Source organism: Sebastes umbrosus, chromosome 6, assembly GCF_015220745.1.
Source record: "Sebastes umbrosus isolate fSebUmb1 chromosome 6, fSebUmb1.pri, whole genome shotgun sequence".
NCBI classification, from domain to species: domain Eukaryota; kingdom Metazoa; phylum Chordata; class Actinopteri; order Perciformes; family Sebastidae; genus Sebastes; species Sebastes umbrosus.
This window is the reverse complement of record NC_051274.1, coordinates 10974758-10990240: the sequence shown is the minus strand read 5'-3', so window position 1 is coordinate 10990240 and position 15483 is coordinate 10974758. Positions and strand designations below refer to the sequence as shown.

Here is a 15483-nt window from a genome sequence, read left to right as displayed (position 1 = left end):
CAGCTTGTGCCGATGGCAATTAGACTTCCAAACGAAAGGTAAATAGGCTGTAGCCCACCCTATACTGTATACTGTTTTGGACGGTGTTTCTCTGTATACTAAGACTGTCGGATTGCACTTTGTATAGAGTTTATATTTTATATTGTGGAGGGTGTATTTTTTTGTACCGGCGGTACTGTACTGGATGTTCTGCTAGTGTGTGTGTGTGTGTGTTAGTGTGTGTGTGTGTGTGTGTGTGTGTGTGTGCTGGAGGGGGGGAGTTTGCATGGGACTGCGCTGTGCGCAGGGTCCTGGGAAGTGTGTGAGGTTTTTTTTATATGTTGTTTTTATGAGAGGTGTATATGACCACATGAATTTCCCCTTGTGGGATAATAAAGTTGACCTTTGACCTTTGACCTTTGGTGAGTGTAATAAGCTGTAAATAAAATGCCATGATTTTCAGTTTGATTCCACATTATATTCCACATTATACATTATTATTTTTTAAGCAGGTGTGCGATCGAGGGGCATCAAAAAAAATATGCTGTTAAATGGACAAAACTGACAAAAATAATAATTTTCCTGTCATCTTGCCTGTCATGCTGTAGGGTTTCCGCCCCGCCCAAGGGAAGAGATGGTCATTACCCGTCTGAAAATAGGACATACAGGATTAAACCAAACACTCCATAGAATAGGCAAGCACCCAACTGGACTATACACGCACTGTAATAAACTAGAAACTGTCAAGCATGTTCTTATAGAGTGCAACAAATATGACAAAGAAAGAAGGGAATTGCTATCATGAGTAATAACAATAATAATAATAATTATAATAAATGTATTTATATAGCCCTTCTCAAAACAGATGTTACAAAGTGCTTCACAAGACAATAAAAGCAGATAAATAAAGTAAAAGATATGGTAACTGTTTAAACAGAACATCAGACAATAAAAGCAGATAGAGTAAAACAAATATGGTAAAACAGAACATCACAAAACATAACAATAATAATAGAAGTGGTAAAATGGTAGGACAAGTGGAGTAGATGATGGAAATATTACAATGGGGAATCTGCTAGGAAAGACATTTAAGAAAGTACACAATCTTCTAATTAATGACTTAAGGGCAACAGGAATAATGGAGAAAATTTAATTATTATTATTATTATTGTTATTATTCATAATTATTATTTTTTATTGTATTTTTTTTGTTTTTTACTAATTTATTATTATTATTTTTTTCCTGCCCAACACTCCAGTCCAGTAGGTGGTGGTAGAGCTGTATTGTTGTGTTGAGCAGCACCGTCACTGTGCAGTCGAGGAAGCCGACATGGCAGCAACCACCATGAAGGGACCTGTAGTAAGTATTACATTAAAATAAACTGTGTTTTATATATCCGAGACACTCCTTTGCAGTCTCTTTTGGACATTCAAATAAAGCAGTAGAAGTGCATGTGGGGGGAGAAATACACAATTGCTGGTGCCAGAGATATTTAGAATAAACCACGGTCACGCCCTCGTGTAGCTTATGTTAACGATAGTAGCCTGTAAGTGGTAGCCAAGGCCTATGGAAGGAGGATGGGACACGGGTCTTGTTATATGGGGTACTACGCATGAGCAGTGTAGCTCAAGCTGCAGTCGTGTTTTACTGCGCATGTGCAATACCCCCGGAGACGTGACGCGTTGATGATGCGTGCCTCAACCTCCTTTCCATAGGCCTTGGCTTTAGCTAACGTTAGCTAGCATGCTAGATAGATTTATCCTGTGTTAACTTAACTGAGAGCCCTGAGGATTCACCAGCATAATGATAATAATGAGGATAACCAGTTAAACGAGGGCTGTGATAGTTGGCAACGGCGACAGGACGCTACTCAAGCAGCTATTGTCTATGCTTGCTAGCTAACGGTTGCTAGCAAGCTAACCTAAACAGTCCTACTCATGCTCGTGAGCCAGCAGGGTTTGACTGGTGAATGTGAACCAGTGGTGGGAGAGAAGTACTCAGAGGTTGAGTAGCAATACCATAGTGTAGAAATACTCTGTTACAAGAAGTAAGTCCTGCATTCATATTTGTAAGTAAAAGTGCAGAAGTATTAGCATCAAAATCTACTTAAAGTACCCTACTACAAGCAGCCTAAATATATGGATAGGTGGATATGTAGATAGATAGATAGATAGATAGATAGATATGTAGATAGATAGATAGATAGATAGATAGATAGATATGTAGGTAGACAGATAGATAGATAGATAGATAGATAGATAGATATGTAAATAGGTAGACAGATAGATAGATGGATAGATATGTAGATAGATAGATAGATAGATATGTACATAGATAGGTAGACAGATAGATAGATAGATATGTAGATAGGTAGACAGATAGATAGATAGATAGATATGTAGGTAGACAGATAGATAGATAGATAGATATGTAGATAGGTAGACAGATAGATAGATGGATAGATATGTAGATAGATAGATAGATAGATAGATAGATAGATAGATAGATATGTACATAGATAGGTAGACAGATAGATAGATAGATAGATATGTACATAGATAGATAGATAGATAGATATGTAGATAGATAGATAGATAGATAGATAGATATGTACATAGATAGGTAGACAGATAGATAGATGGATAGATATGTAGATAGATAGATAGATAGATAGATAGATAGATAGATAGATATGTACATAGATAGGTAGACAGATAGATAGATAGATAGATATGTACATAGATAGATAGATAGATAGATAGATAGATAGATAGATAGGTAGACAGATAGATAGATAGATAGACAGATAGATAGATAGATAGATATGTACATAGATAGGTAGACAGATAGATAGATAGATATGTAGATAGATAGGTAGACAGATAGATAGATAGATATGTAGATAGATAGGTAGACAGATAGAAAGATAGATAGATATGTACATAGATAGGTAGACAGATAGATAGATAGATAGATATGTACATAGATAGGTAGACAGATAGAAAGATAGATAGATATGTACATAGATAGGTAGACAGATAGATAGATAGATAGATATGTACATAGATAGGTAGACAGATAGAAAGATAGATAGATATGTACATAGATAGGTAGACATATAGATAGATAGATAGATATGTACATAGATAGGTAGACAGATAGATAGATAGATAGACAGATAGATAGATAGATAGGTAGGTAGGTAGACAGATAGACATATGGATAGATAGATATGTAGATAAATAGATAGATAGATAGATAGATAGATGGATATGTAGATAGATAGATATATAGATAGATAGGTAGACAGATAGATAGATAGATGGATAGATATGTAGATAGATAGATAGATAGATAGATAGATAGATAGATAGATATGTAGATAGACAGATAGATAGATAGATATGTAGATAAATAGATAGATAGATAGATAGATAGATATGTAGATAAATAGATAGATAGATAGATAGATATGTAGATAGATAGATAGATAGATAGATAGATACTTTATTGATCTCGAGGGATATTTCAAGTTTCCAGCATCACAGTTCCATAGTGCAAAAACATGTTAGTAAAAAGGCAGTAAAAAAAAAGTTAGTAGTGCAAAGTACAAAGAAATATACCAGATATAAAAATACAAGGAGATGAAGAAAACTGTTAAAACTGAATATAGTGCAGGGTAACAGCTGTGATACACGACTATTAAAAAAATTGAATATAGTGCAGAAGAGACTGTTAAAAATGAATATAGTGCAGGTTAACTCCAGTAGCTTAGTCTATGAAAGTGCACTGTATACAAAGTGCAATGTGTCCATTATGCATAGTTCAGAATTATGTATATGATATTATTGAATTATAATTATTGACGCATTTATGTGTACATCACTTTAACGTTGCAGCTGTTAATAGTGGGACTAATTTTAACTATACACTGCTAACGTGTATTTACCCCTTATTGCATAATAATACAGCATAATTCATTATATTTTGTATTATTAATCAGAATTTGCAAAGTAACTAAAGTTTTTAAATAAATAATGTAGTGGAGTAAGAGAAGTACAATATTCCCCTCTGAATTGTAGTGGAGTAGAAGTATCAAGTAGCAGAAAATGGGAGTACTCAAGTAAAGTACATTACCTCAAAACTGTACTTAAGTGCAATACTTTTTATGACTTAATGTTAATTGAATTTCAAGTTTTTACCGACACAAAACAACATCATAGAAAATCCAACAACATAATCCCTAAACAACACAATACATAGATAATTAAAAAGAATAGGTGATGATTGGCCGATATTAAAAGATAAATAAAAGCAAATAGACAATAGACAATAGCAAAATAAACAAAGGTAAATCAGAATAATAGCATTAACATGACATGTTAAAGTAAATCTGTCAGATGACAACCACACCACTGTTAATTGTCCGGTCAAAGTCCGTAAAAGATGAATTTTTAAATGTCCATATAGAGTATCCTTCCGCTGCACCAGCCACATCCATCCTCCTGCAGTCATGACAGTCTCAACAACGGCTGTATACACTATAGAGAAAATGTCTGTATGTTTACAGATATACATAACATGTTGTAACAAACGGGTATCGGTATAAGCACACCCCTTGTATTTAATGAGCCCAGCACTTAATTACTCAACCCAATGCTCAGGGAGGTGTGTCCAACCTCACTGGCTCCCCTGAAAGCACAGGAACATTACCCATTTATTATTGTATATTTCTACCACATTTGTTAAATACAATACTTGAGTAAATATACTGAGATATTTTCCACTTCTGAATTTAGCCACAGCTTTAACCCCATTTTCCTCTTGTTTGCAGGCGGTTGAAGATGTGAATGTCACTTTTGAAGACCAACAGAAGATCAATAAGTTCGCCAGGAACACGAGTCGCATGACGGAGCTGAAAAATGAAATAGAGGCAAAGAAAGTAAGCACCGTGTGTTGTGAATATCACACGCTCAGGGTTCACTCTGTGGTCAAATAAGTTTACAAAAGTCATATTTAGAAATAAGTTGAACTATCATGGGGTTAGGGAATAATATTGTGTTCCAACCTGGTACTGTGTCTCTAAACTGACTGACATAAGATAATGTACTACACTCAGATGCAAATGTATTAAAACGAATGCAGTCTATTGCAACAGTTCTGTTTTCATGAGGACTGGAATGCTTTTGAATTATTTTAAAGGGATACTATGCAGGAATTGTCGCTCAGTGTTTGAAAACACAACATTCAAAGTTGGCCCACATACCCAGGGTATCTTCTTGTTATCTGGCTTAACTAACCATAACAAACGAGATCCTTCTAAGCGGCCCTATGACATTGGTTATCAACTCGGTAAATCAACCCAGGGCTTCTCAATCTGGCTATGAGCGGGTTCACATAAAACGGGCGATGTTTGCAGTTTATGGCCAATTACAAACTTGGACAAGTCTACTGTCAACAAAGCGGCATATGTTACAAATAAAGAGCAACTATTAGACAAATATGAAGAAGTTACAGTCATAATCCAGACTAAAAGTAACACAGTTGAAGCTGCCAAATGCAGGAAGGCCAGCTAGCAAAAGAAAAACTGTGTGAACGCGTAAATTAACACTTATAGTATCACTGACCCATTTAGAGCACAAGTAGATCCGACTGTAATTACTTCATGCATTCAGTTAAATTAATATAATGGTTATAGATCAGAATAGGAGAACAGAAGTTACTTCATTAACCCCTTAGAGACAAATATAGCCTGTGTGTCAATTTAATCTTCTTTCAACTGTGTCCCAGACTCCGGCGGTATGAAACAGACTTGGGAGCAAATTAAAAATGAATATATATAAATATTATTCAAAGCTGTAAGCAGGCTTACTTTCATATGACAGTTTTGCTTTCTGCATTTGTCAGTTTAAACTGTGTTGTTTTTAGCCTTGATTATGACTGTAACTTCTTCGTCTTTGGGTAATAGTATTTTACGATCTGCGCGCCAAGCTTTAAATGGTCAATAGGCGGTGCTCTTATATGAGTTGATCTCTTATCTGGAACATAATCTGCAGGTTTGGTGTTCAGTGTAAGTTACCATGGCAACCTACCCCGGTAAGAAGTGAACCATCGTCGTAGGACTGAAAACCCAGGGTTAACCGGTTATCTGAAGTTACCTCGCTAACCTCAAACTCTGCTTCGTAGTACAGGCCTCAGAAGCGCATATCCTCTGACCACGGTTGCCAGAACACAGCCCAGTGTACCACCTGCAGCATCTCATACAGCAGCGAAAGAGAGAGCCAACCCCAGATTCTCTCTAGTTTTGGAACGAGCTTTGTCCACTTGGCGTTTCACCTCGCTTTATTTGTGTTTTTTTTTGGAGCCGTGTCTGCCATTTTTGTAGCTTCTTGTTGAATGCATGCTTGCACAGCAAAATAAAATACAGGTAGAGGGCAGGGTCTGTGCAGATACAGACACCGCCACACACTTCTAGTGGGTCATTATTTTTGTATGAGTCTTGCATTGTTTTTAGGAAAATCCTGCATAGTCTCCTTTTTAAGGAGCTGTTGAATAAACTTAATGGTCAATTTGGAAGCGGTAGTTTGTGGTGCTGTTGATTTTAATGTGGTATACTGAGAGGTGTTTCTAATAGTTAGTCTACATCTCTTCAGTTTAATATGGTACAACTCATCAGAGCCACAGAGTACAGCCTTTGAAAACGTCCGTGAAGTTGAATCAACATTAATCCACTGAAGCTTAATTTGTTTGGATGGGTTACAGTTAAGTGTGGTCTGCTAAATTAGTGATACTAATTTGTTAACAGCCCAAATTATGCTAATGTCTCCCTGCAGAAATCGCTGCAGAACTTGCAGGATGCCGGCGACGACCTGATGATGTTAGACGACGACTCGCTATTGATCCCGTATCAAATTGGCGACGTCTTTGTCAGCCACACCCAGGAAGAAACACAAGAGATGCTGGAAGTTGCAAAGGTAGGTGTCTTAATACCTGTTCATACTCTTCAGACTTGTAATCATCAGTAAAAGGACCTCATTAAGCCAAAGACATCAAGTTAAAGGACTGGGGGAGAATTTAACATATAATAGATCTAGAAAGTCATTTGATGAGCAATTTGCCTCTAGAAAAATGACAGTACTACAGTAAATACGGCAACTCTAAAATCAGTTCACTCATTTTTTTTTCCTTTATTAAGAAATATTAACTCCTCTTATTTAAAATGGCAGATCAGAAACTGTACTCTGTCCCGTCCTGGCCAGGGAACTTTGTGTGGTTTGTTATTAATATTTTCTTCATCATGAAAATAGCAAAAGAAAAAATGAAGCATTGCTTTGTGGCAAGTAGTTTAGCAGCCTTTTATATGAACTAATTTGTTTTTTTACAATAATTAATAAAAAAAACAATTAAAGCATAAAGAAGGTACTTTTCATAACCCAGTTGGATTAAAAAAAGAGCCAGACTACATGCTTTTATTTTGCATAAATGCCTGCCTCTCAGAAAAGTAAAGCCAGTAAAACTTGATTGTATCAGTGAAACATAGAGACTATCCTCAGAGCTTCCTGTTTTTAAAAAAAATGGGATTTGCTAACATTTCTGAAGACCTCTATGATTGCCCCCATTAGACTGGGGTTAGATCAGCTATTCTGCTATTCAGAAACATTATAACAAAGTCTAGGAGGTTGTAAAACAACCAACAAAATCTTACGTCATGTCTCAAGGTAAGTGAAGCCGAAGTGTTATTAATAAGTATTCATCTAATGTTCTCACAACAGAATCTTTTTGCCTGTCACACGCCGTTTGAGGGATGGAGAACTTGATTCCATTGACAGTTTGTTCAGAAGAGTCACAGTTACAACAAAAATAATAAAATAGAGGTTCATGTGCCAGTTCACGCACCATATACATTTATTATTATTTTTTAATTACTTGTGCTTTCATGGAGAGAGCTGTCATAGTGGTCCAAAAGTCAAGTGTGCAAAGTTGGAAATAAAATAGTTAAAGTGCGCATAAAACCGTTTGTAAACTCTCTCTTTGTGCGCACGGTTTGTTAGTGTTGTTGATGATTACTTTTTTTCACGGCTCAATGCTCTCTCATTTATATTTGCTGTTGAGCTGCTGTAAATCACAAACACACAGAGAATAATCTGTGAATCTGACAGTGTGTTTGTCTGTGATGCAGTTTGAAAGCAGGTATTTGGGACATACTCCCGCAGGAAATACCGCCACAATGTGTTGAATATAAACGCGTGACATCATTTCCAAATATGTAGTGGATTTTGCAGTTGTAAACAACTTGTAGCCAAAATGAAAAACACAATTGCATTTGTGCAGCTTATGCTCGTTTCAAGGCAGACACAACAGACTGAGTAAAATGCACAGGTGAAGGCACACTGTAGCAGTGCTGAAAACACTTTGACCATATGCTTTTATTCTGTGTCATCTATGATCGAGTGTGGTTGTATACGCAGCGATAAACACTCCTATAGCATTAGTTACTTTAGTACAGTCTGAATCTGCAGTGAGAGGCTGCCTGAACGCTGTGGAGAGAACGACTAGCCGTCCAGTCTGTTTTTGTTTCGCTTCGCTAATCGACACATTCGGGTGATGCCGTCATAATTAAATGATTGAAATATGTCCACAGATATACCCGACATCAGTTTAACGGTGTCGCCATACAGTTTGACGCAAAGCGTTGTGCATTGAGCTTGATTACCCGGCTAATCGGGCTAAACAACTAGCTACAGCTGAGTTGACAACAACAGGTACGCTGCCAAAAACTTTCCTGGTAAAACTTGCGCTCCAGTATTTCTGTTCTACGTATGTGAGTAGTCAACATACACAGCTGTTTGTGTCATAGCGCGTACCGAAAGGATGTCGCAGACCAAACCGAACGTCCTGTACTAAACAGTTCGAATACACATACCGTTCCACCCCAATATATTTTATATATGGGTCAATACATATGCTTGTACTGTGTCACAAATGCAGCTTTTTTTTTAGCAATTTTCCTTCACTGAGACGAGAACAAGACTCCTGACATGAGTGTTATTGATCTTCTACTCTAACTCTTGGCAAGAAAGCGAATAGCATAGTTCACAAAATGTAAAACTACACCTTTTAAGTATATGAGCGGTGATAATTGTCCCAGAGCATTGGAAGGCCTGGGCTGTATCAGTGCTGCTAAACCATAGAGAGGGCAGGCATTGACCCTCAGAATAGACCTTGTCCTCCCCTCTGTCACATCCAGAATCGTCCTGTTTGTCCTTGTATCTGCAGCTGCTTCATCGCACAACAAAGCACACTGCGCAGGCCTGTAGTGATTGATGTGGAGCATCTTGCTACACACACTGAATGACTAATGTGTTGAGAACAGCTCACTTTTCAACTCGTAATATCTGCTGATTATAATGTAGTGCACATTTGTGTACATAGTCATTTCACGTTGTTTCTTTCCTCATCCCATTTTCTCCTCCTGCCATCAGTGTTTTTATTGAATCAACTGGTAATTTATTAAAAAACAATTTATGGAAATGTCTGTTGCTGCTTGCCTTATGTGGGTAAATTGGAGTGGTTGTCGTGTAATTGGAGTTTATGTTCTGTAATCAGGAAACACTGGAGCAGGAGGTCAAAGGCCTGGAGGAACGAGTGTCAGCGATACAGCAAGTATTGGGGGATCTGAAGGTCCAGCTCTATGCCAAGTTCGGTAACAACATTAACCTGGAGGCTGATGAAAGCTGAGCCGTGAAATGGACTTTGACAGCTGCCCCGACACGGACTTTTTCATGCAGCTCTCGTATCCGATCCTCAGAGCGTTTGCCAAACAAAACATCAAGTAGGACTCGGCATGAACATTTTTTGTTTGCACCCATGTTGTATGATTCTTCAGTTTAGCTTTGTCAAACAAATTCACAAGGACAACAAAAGTAAAGATTTGAAAATAAAATAAATGCACATCATTTCTAACATATTTGAATTGGTCCCTTATTTAATGTTCATGTTCTTTTTACACTGTGGAAAAAAGTAAAACTGAGAAACAAAATGACTGTGTAGTATTTTAACTTCTGGCAAATTTAACATTCTGAACTTGTTTCATTTGTGAACTCACTTTATGTTTGACTACCCTAAAGGTAGGACGAAATTAACTAAATGATATTGTCTCTGCACCAATGACTAAAATCCTTAAAAGCATTCACTCTGCTTGACCTTTATTCAGAATTGTGTGGTTGTTGCCACGTTAAGTCAAGTTAGGTTGATTAAATTAGTACCCTCTGTTACTGATCTACATGTTGTGTTTTAAGAACTGCATAAAATTAAAAGCTGAAATATTCAGAGACAATTAATCTTCAATCAGTGACCAAACCGAGCTAACGTGCTTCCAACATTTATTAGATTGTGGTAACTCTTCTTAATCTGTGGCCATAATGTTTGTTTAGACATGATTCAGCACAAACTGTGTGTGTCTGTAAAATGAAAGATACGAAGCCTAGCCATGAAATCCACTGAACTGTCTGAAATAACCCTTTTGACCAAATGTGGGTGAGATGGAGACTTATAGTTATGGTGTAAAATCTTTCTAGAGGGGCAACGGTGAGTGTAGTTGTCGTCAGATTTAATTCAAACTGATAACTAAGCTTTTTTTGTTTTAATCTGCTCAGAATAGACAATCAATATATCACTACATTGATTTAACTAGTGGTGGAAGAAGTATTCACCTCTTTAACTTAAAGGAACTGTGTGTAGCATTTACATGAATTAATAATATTAATAAGTATGTTTTCTTTAGTGTTTAATCACCTGAAAGAATCATTTATGTTTCACCGTGGATTTTTGGTGCGTTCGGGGACTTTTTCGCTCCCCCGACTCGCCGGAAATTCCCCGTCAGAAACTCATGTGCTGGCACACTTTGACTCTTATAAACACACAGGGGAATTTTAAATGTTTTTTTTTTTTTTTTTTCCCCACAACCATCTGGTGACCCCCAGAAATGATCTTGTTGAGAACTACTGATTTAAACATTTATGTGTGAATTGTGGTTAACAGGTGTGCAATGCAAATGCTAGAAAAGACACAAGGAGAGAGAAGGTAACACTATACAGATTTCAAGTAGTTTGGGTCATTAAATAAGCTTCAGGGCCTAAACTTTAAGTGTGTTTCAATATAATGGGCCTTATTATTTCATAAACAAGACCTCCTGTATCTGATACAGAAATGAAAGAGAGTCAAAATCTTGGAATATGCAAATCATTTCCACATCTGGTGTTCTATGTGTGGAATATTATTGAATGTGTCAGAAAACTGTATATTATATTCGCATATTTACTGTTTCAGCAATACAGAATCTCAATACATTAAATCAAAATAAGGCATAAGTGCCCTTAAAGTACTTCTCACAACTACAAAAATAGAATTTGTTGTCTGAATCTCTGCCTCATTTTTTTTCAGTTAATTCTCGATATATGCAGGATGGTTGGCGGCTCCCACAAATAACAACAATGCACAGACCTCATTAAATTGTGCCCTCAAGTGTGGCCTGCATGTGCTAATAAAATATCTGAAAAAAAAGAATCGGGGAGCTTGAAGTTGTGGCAGACTCCTCTGGAGGATCAAGATCTCAATTAACAAGTTTCTCCTCCCGGTAGGTTTCCTGCTGAACATTCATAGCTATGATTAAGAGGAACTCCACCCACACAGCCTTGTCTTTATGCACAGCTTGTTAAACCCCGGCTCAGAGGAGCACACATGGAAATGACTGGACTTATTTCCCCGATGGCCTTGTTTACTCTCTCTCTCTCTGTCTCTCTCTCTCTGTCCCCTCTCTCTCTCTCTCCCTCTTTCTCTCTCTCGCTCTCTCCCTCTCTCTCGCTCTTTCTCTTTATCTGTTCATTTCTATCTGTCCTCTCACTCCCCTGCTTCCTGCCTAATGACACAGATGTTGATATTCATCAACGGTGCAGTTTTTGAGTGAACTTTCAGAATGCCTTGACAGCTTTTAAATTGGTATGATTTCCGCTGAAGCTGCCGGTATCACTCATTTGTTAAGTATGGCTGCCAGAATCTGACGATTCATTGAATCAAACATTCACCGTCCTCTTTGAGATGTAAAATATGTTAATTTGAAGGAAAATAAATCAGAATCAGAAATACTTTATTGATCCCTGAGGGAAAAGTGGGGCGTTACAGTTGCTTTTTATATAAACAAATAGAAATATAAGAAAAATAGAAACAATTTATGTACATAATACTAAATATATAAACACAATATATGTATAGAAATATAAGTAAGTACTAAAATAAAAAATACGAATGATATGAAATATGCACAAATATTTGCATTAAGATGTGCAATTTATAACAAATAACCACAGTGCAAATAACTAAATAGAAAATGCTGAGAAGTGGGATCTATTAAGTGTTAAATATAAATGCCAGCATGGTCTAAATAAAAAATGAATAAGAATATTTATTGAATGTACAGTATAATGCAGTTTTAATGACAGTATTGCACAGTTAATTATTGTACAGTTTTGTCAGTATTGTAAATAGTGTTATATATGTTGTATTCACTGGTTCTTTTAAGCCCAGGCTGACTGCAGTAATGGCAGAAACAGACCAGAGGGTGTCTCTGTCTCCCCAGTAATTTAACAGTGAAAGCCGATAGCTTTAACTAGTATCAAGATGAGCTCTTTGAGTTTATTGGATATGGCATCACATTGTAAATATTAGAGAAATACTTCAAACGTGTTGGCTACTTAAGACGGATTCTGAATGAGATGTAGAAAAATTTACAGAGATATGTAGAGGAATAATTGGAGAATGCTTTGTAAATAAGAGTCATCCTCCACTCATGATTTAGGCTCCAGGTTCAAAGTGTGATATGCCACATATGATATGTCACATCCCCCTCTACCTTCTCAATTAAGTACAATCCAGTAGTCAGTGCAGGTTTTGCTGGTAGCCGGTGTCTGAGTTTGTGCACACTTCATCATTTTCTGCTCTGGTGCTACGGTGAAAAATGGTGTTTGCTCACTGTCTCTGTATGTTAGCCTAAATGTCAGGAGAGTCAACCCAGACGGTTTGAAAAATCCATAGCAGCTACAGCCATTCTTCATCACTTACAGCTGTTCTGTCTCAGACAGCTTTTGTTCATTACAAGTGAGGAGCAATCTCAAAAGCACAACGCAACACGCTACCTGTCAAAGGCCACGCAATTTATATTGTGGCCATTAATACTTGTATTTGCAAAATAAAAAACCTTGCAGAAAGCATATTGTTCTCTCTCGCCGTCAGCATGGAGGTCTTGATTTTTCCACACTTCAGTCTTTTAGGAAACTAGAATTATTCTTGTTATTTCTGTCTCTGTTTAACGGTAAACACTGACAGGAAACATGAGGAAAGAGACTGCAGCTAAGACTGTCTGCATGGTCAGATTTGAATTATGTGATATGTGTCTTAAATAGAGCTGAAACGATTTGTCGATCAGCAGAAAATTAACCGACTTCTGATTATTGGTTGCACCTTCTCCCATGCCTTCTCTGTTTTATGTCATTGTAAATTGAATCTTTTGGGTTTTGGACTTTCACTTTGGGATTTAGGAAAGTATGATGGCCATTTTTCATTTTTTTCTGATATTGACTGACAGAATATGAGGGTTTTTAGCCTTGACAGCTGTAGAGAAACGCATTATGAGAGGATGCCAAGTAAGCTATAAGGGGTTCTCAAACTTTTGGGGGAGGGATCCCATAAAAGGGAGAATATTTTCCAAGGACCCCCTCATAATCGTAACACAGATTAAGCATCCGGCTCCGGCTTCCTCCCTTAGTCCAAAAACATTCAGGTTAGGTTAATTGTTGACTCTAAATTGCCCGTAGGTGTGAATGGTTGTCTGTCTATGTGTCAGCCCTGTGATAGTCTGCTGCTTTGTAATCAGATGCCGCTTTAGCTTGGCCGGCTTCATGACTTCGTTCACCGGCACCTGAAGACACATGGCGCATTTTGGTTTTCTGTCGCTCGATAACTGTTGTCATATTTTCTCAATTTAGCTAGTTTGGGCTTAGCGTAACTTGACGATATGGACTGACTCAAATATTTCTCCATGCTCGCCAGCTAGATAGCTGGCTAATAAGCGAAGCTAAGCAGCAGCAAGAACTGATTCATGAGTTTCTATTGGCCCAAAGCTAACATGGGCGGTAGTAATGGACACATTGCTTGTTTTATTGGCGCAAATAGTCCCCATCTGTAGATGCATACTTTTTAATGATACAGCACAATTTTATAATCTATAGCCAATTATTTCGCGACCCCTGACAGAGTGCCGCCGACCCCTTGGGGTCCCCGGACCCCACTTTAACAATCACTGAACTATATATCATGGCAGGTAAGAAGAGAAGCACAAAGCGAGATTGAGCGCAGTGAAGAGATGTGTCAAGGGGTGTGAGAGGCAGCGCTGCACCTGTGTCAACAAATGACGTGGATCATTTAGGAAGCAGCAAATGGGCACACTGCTTTGCACATGGACCAAAGGCCTGAAGTGAGACTTTCAAGTCTATTATTAATTTCTTGATAATGAATTCAATTCCTTCACTTGGTGTGTGGACAGGGACTCTAGATTTATGTGTGGAGGCTGAGCACTATGCTGGGATATCTTCTGTCATTCATTTCATTACTGTCTGTCAAGTTGATCAGCCAAGACAATAAAGGCACAATTCCACTGCGGCAGTGAATGAATCATCTGAATGATGAAGACGAGTCTTTGTGTGGACTGATCCCTCTGCGTGTGTGTGTGTGTGTGTGTGTGTGTGTGTGTGTGTGTGTGTGCGTGCGTGTGCGTGTGCGTGCGCGTGCGCGTGTGTGCGTGTGTGTGTGTGTGTGTGTCATCAGTGCAGCAATCAGTACTTATAAGTGCTTTGAAAACAAATTGGTGTCCCAGAGCCAACATCTAGTGGTTTATTTAAAGATTTGTTTATCTTTCATTTATGAATTGCTGAATTGGAAATTAAAACTTTCACTCATGTATCATCCCGTCTCTGTCTAGAATGCCTAAAATGTGTGTGAGTCTAAGCTTGTAAGTTTCCATCAGTTATCTACTTTAATCAGTGGCCCCTAATATGCAGAGAATATTACTTTGGAAATGCATTTCCATATCCACCACGGAACAATAGACCAAATAACTTACCATATGAAAGACAGTAAAATGCCTCCAAATGTTTCAATGAATATCATTACCAAAGTCGGAATTTATGTCCGTTACATTGCAAAGACCTTGAAGAAACTGACACTTCCAAGCTGTTGGGTGACAGTTTGAATTGCACAAAGCCCCATTCTTAAGAATTGACTGACAACTTAAATCTTACCACATATTTACCTCTGATTAGTGATCTTACGGGGATTTTATGTAACTATTACATTTCACACTAGTGGTGTGAATCAAGGGTAGGCAATGTCGGTGCTTCAGTCAACCACTTTGGTCCAGACTCAAATTTTTCAACTATTGGACGAATTACCAT

At 37.6% G+C, this 15483-nt stretch overlaps 1 protein-coding gene across 1 annotated transcript; it reads left to right on the top strand.

Moving 5' to 3' along the window:
• The first annotated feature begins 1232 nt into the window (after positions 1–1232).
• On the top strand, positions 1233–9947 carry pfdn4 (prefoldin subunit 4). The gene is made up of 4 exons (XM_037771948.1): positions 1233–1339; positions 4815–4922; positions 6814–6954; positions 9587–9947. The coding sequence occupies exons 1-4, from the start codon at positions 1310–1312 to the stop codon at positions 9716–9718; spliced, it is 411 nt and encodes a 136-aa protein (XP_037627876.1). The 5' UTR covers positions 1233–1309; the 3' UTR covers positions 9719–9947.
• The last annotated feature ends 5536 nt before the right edge of the window (positions 9948–15483 follow it).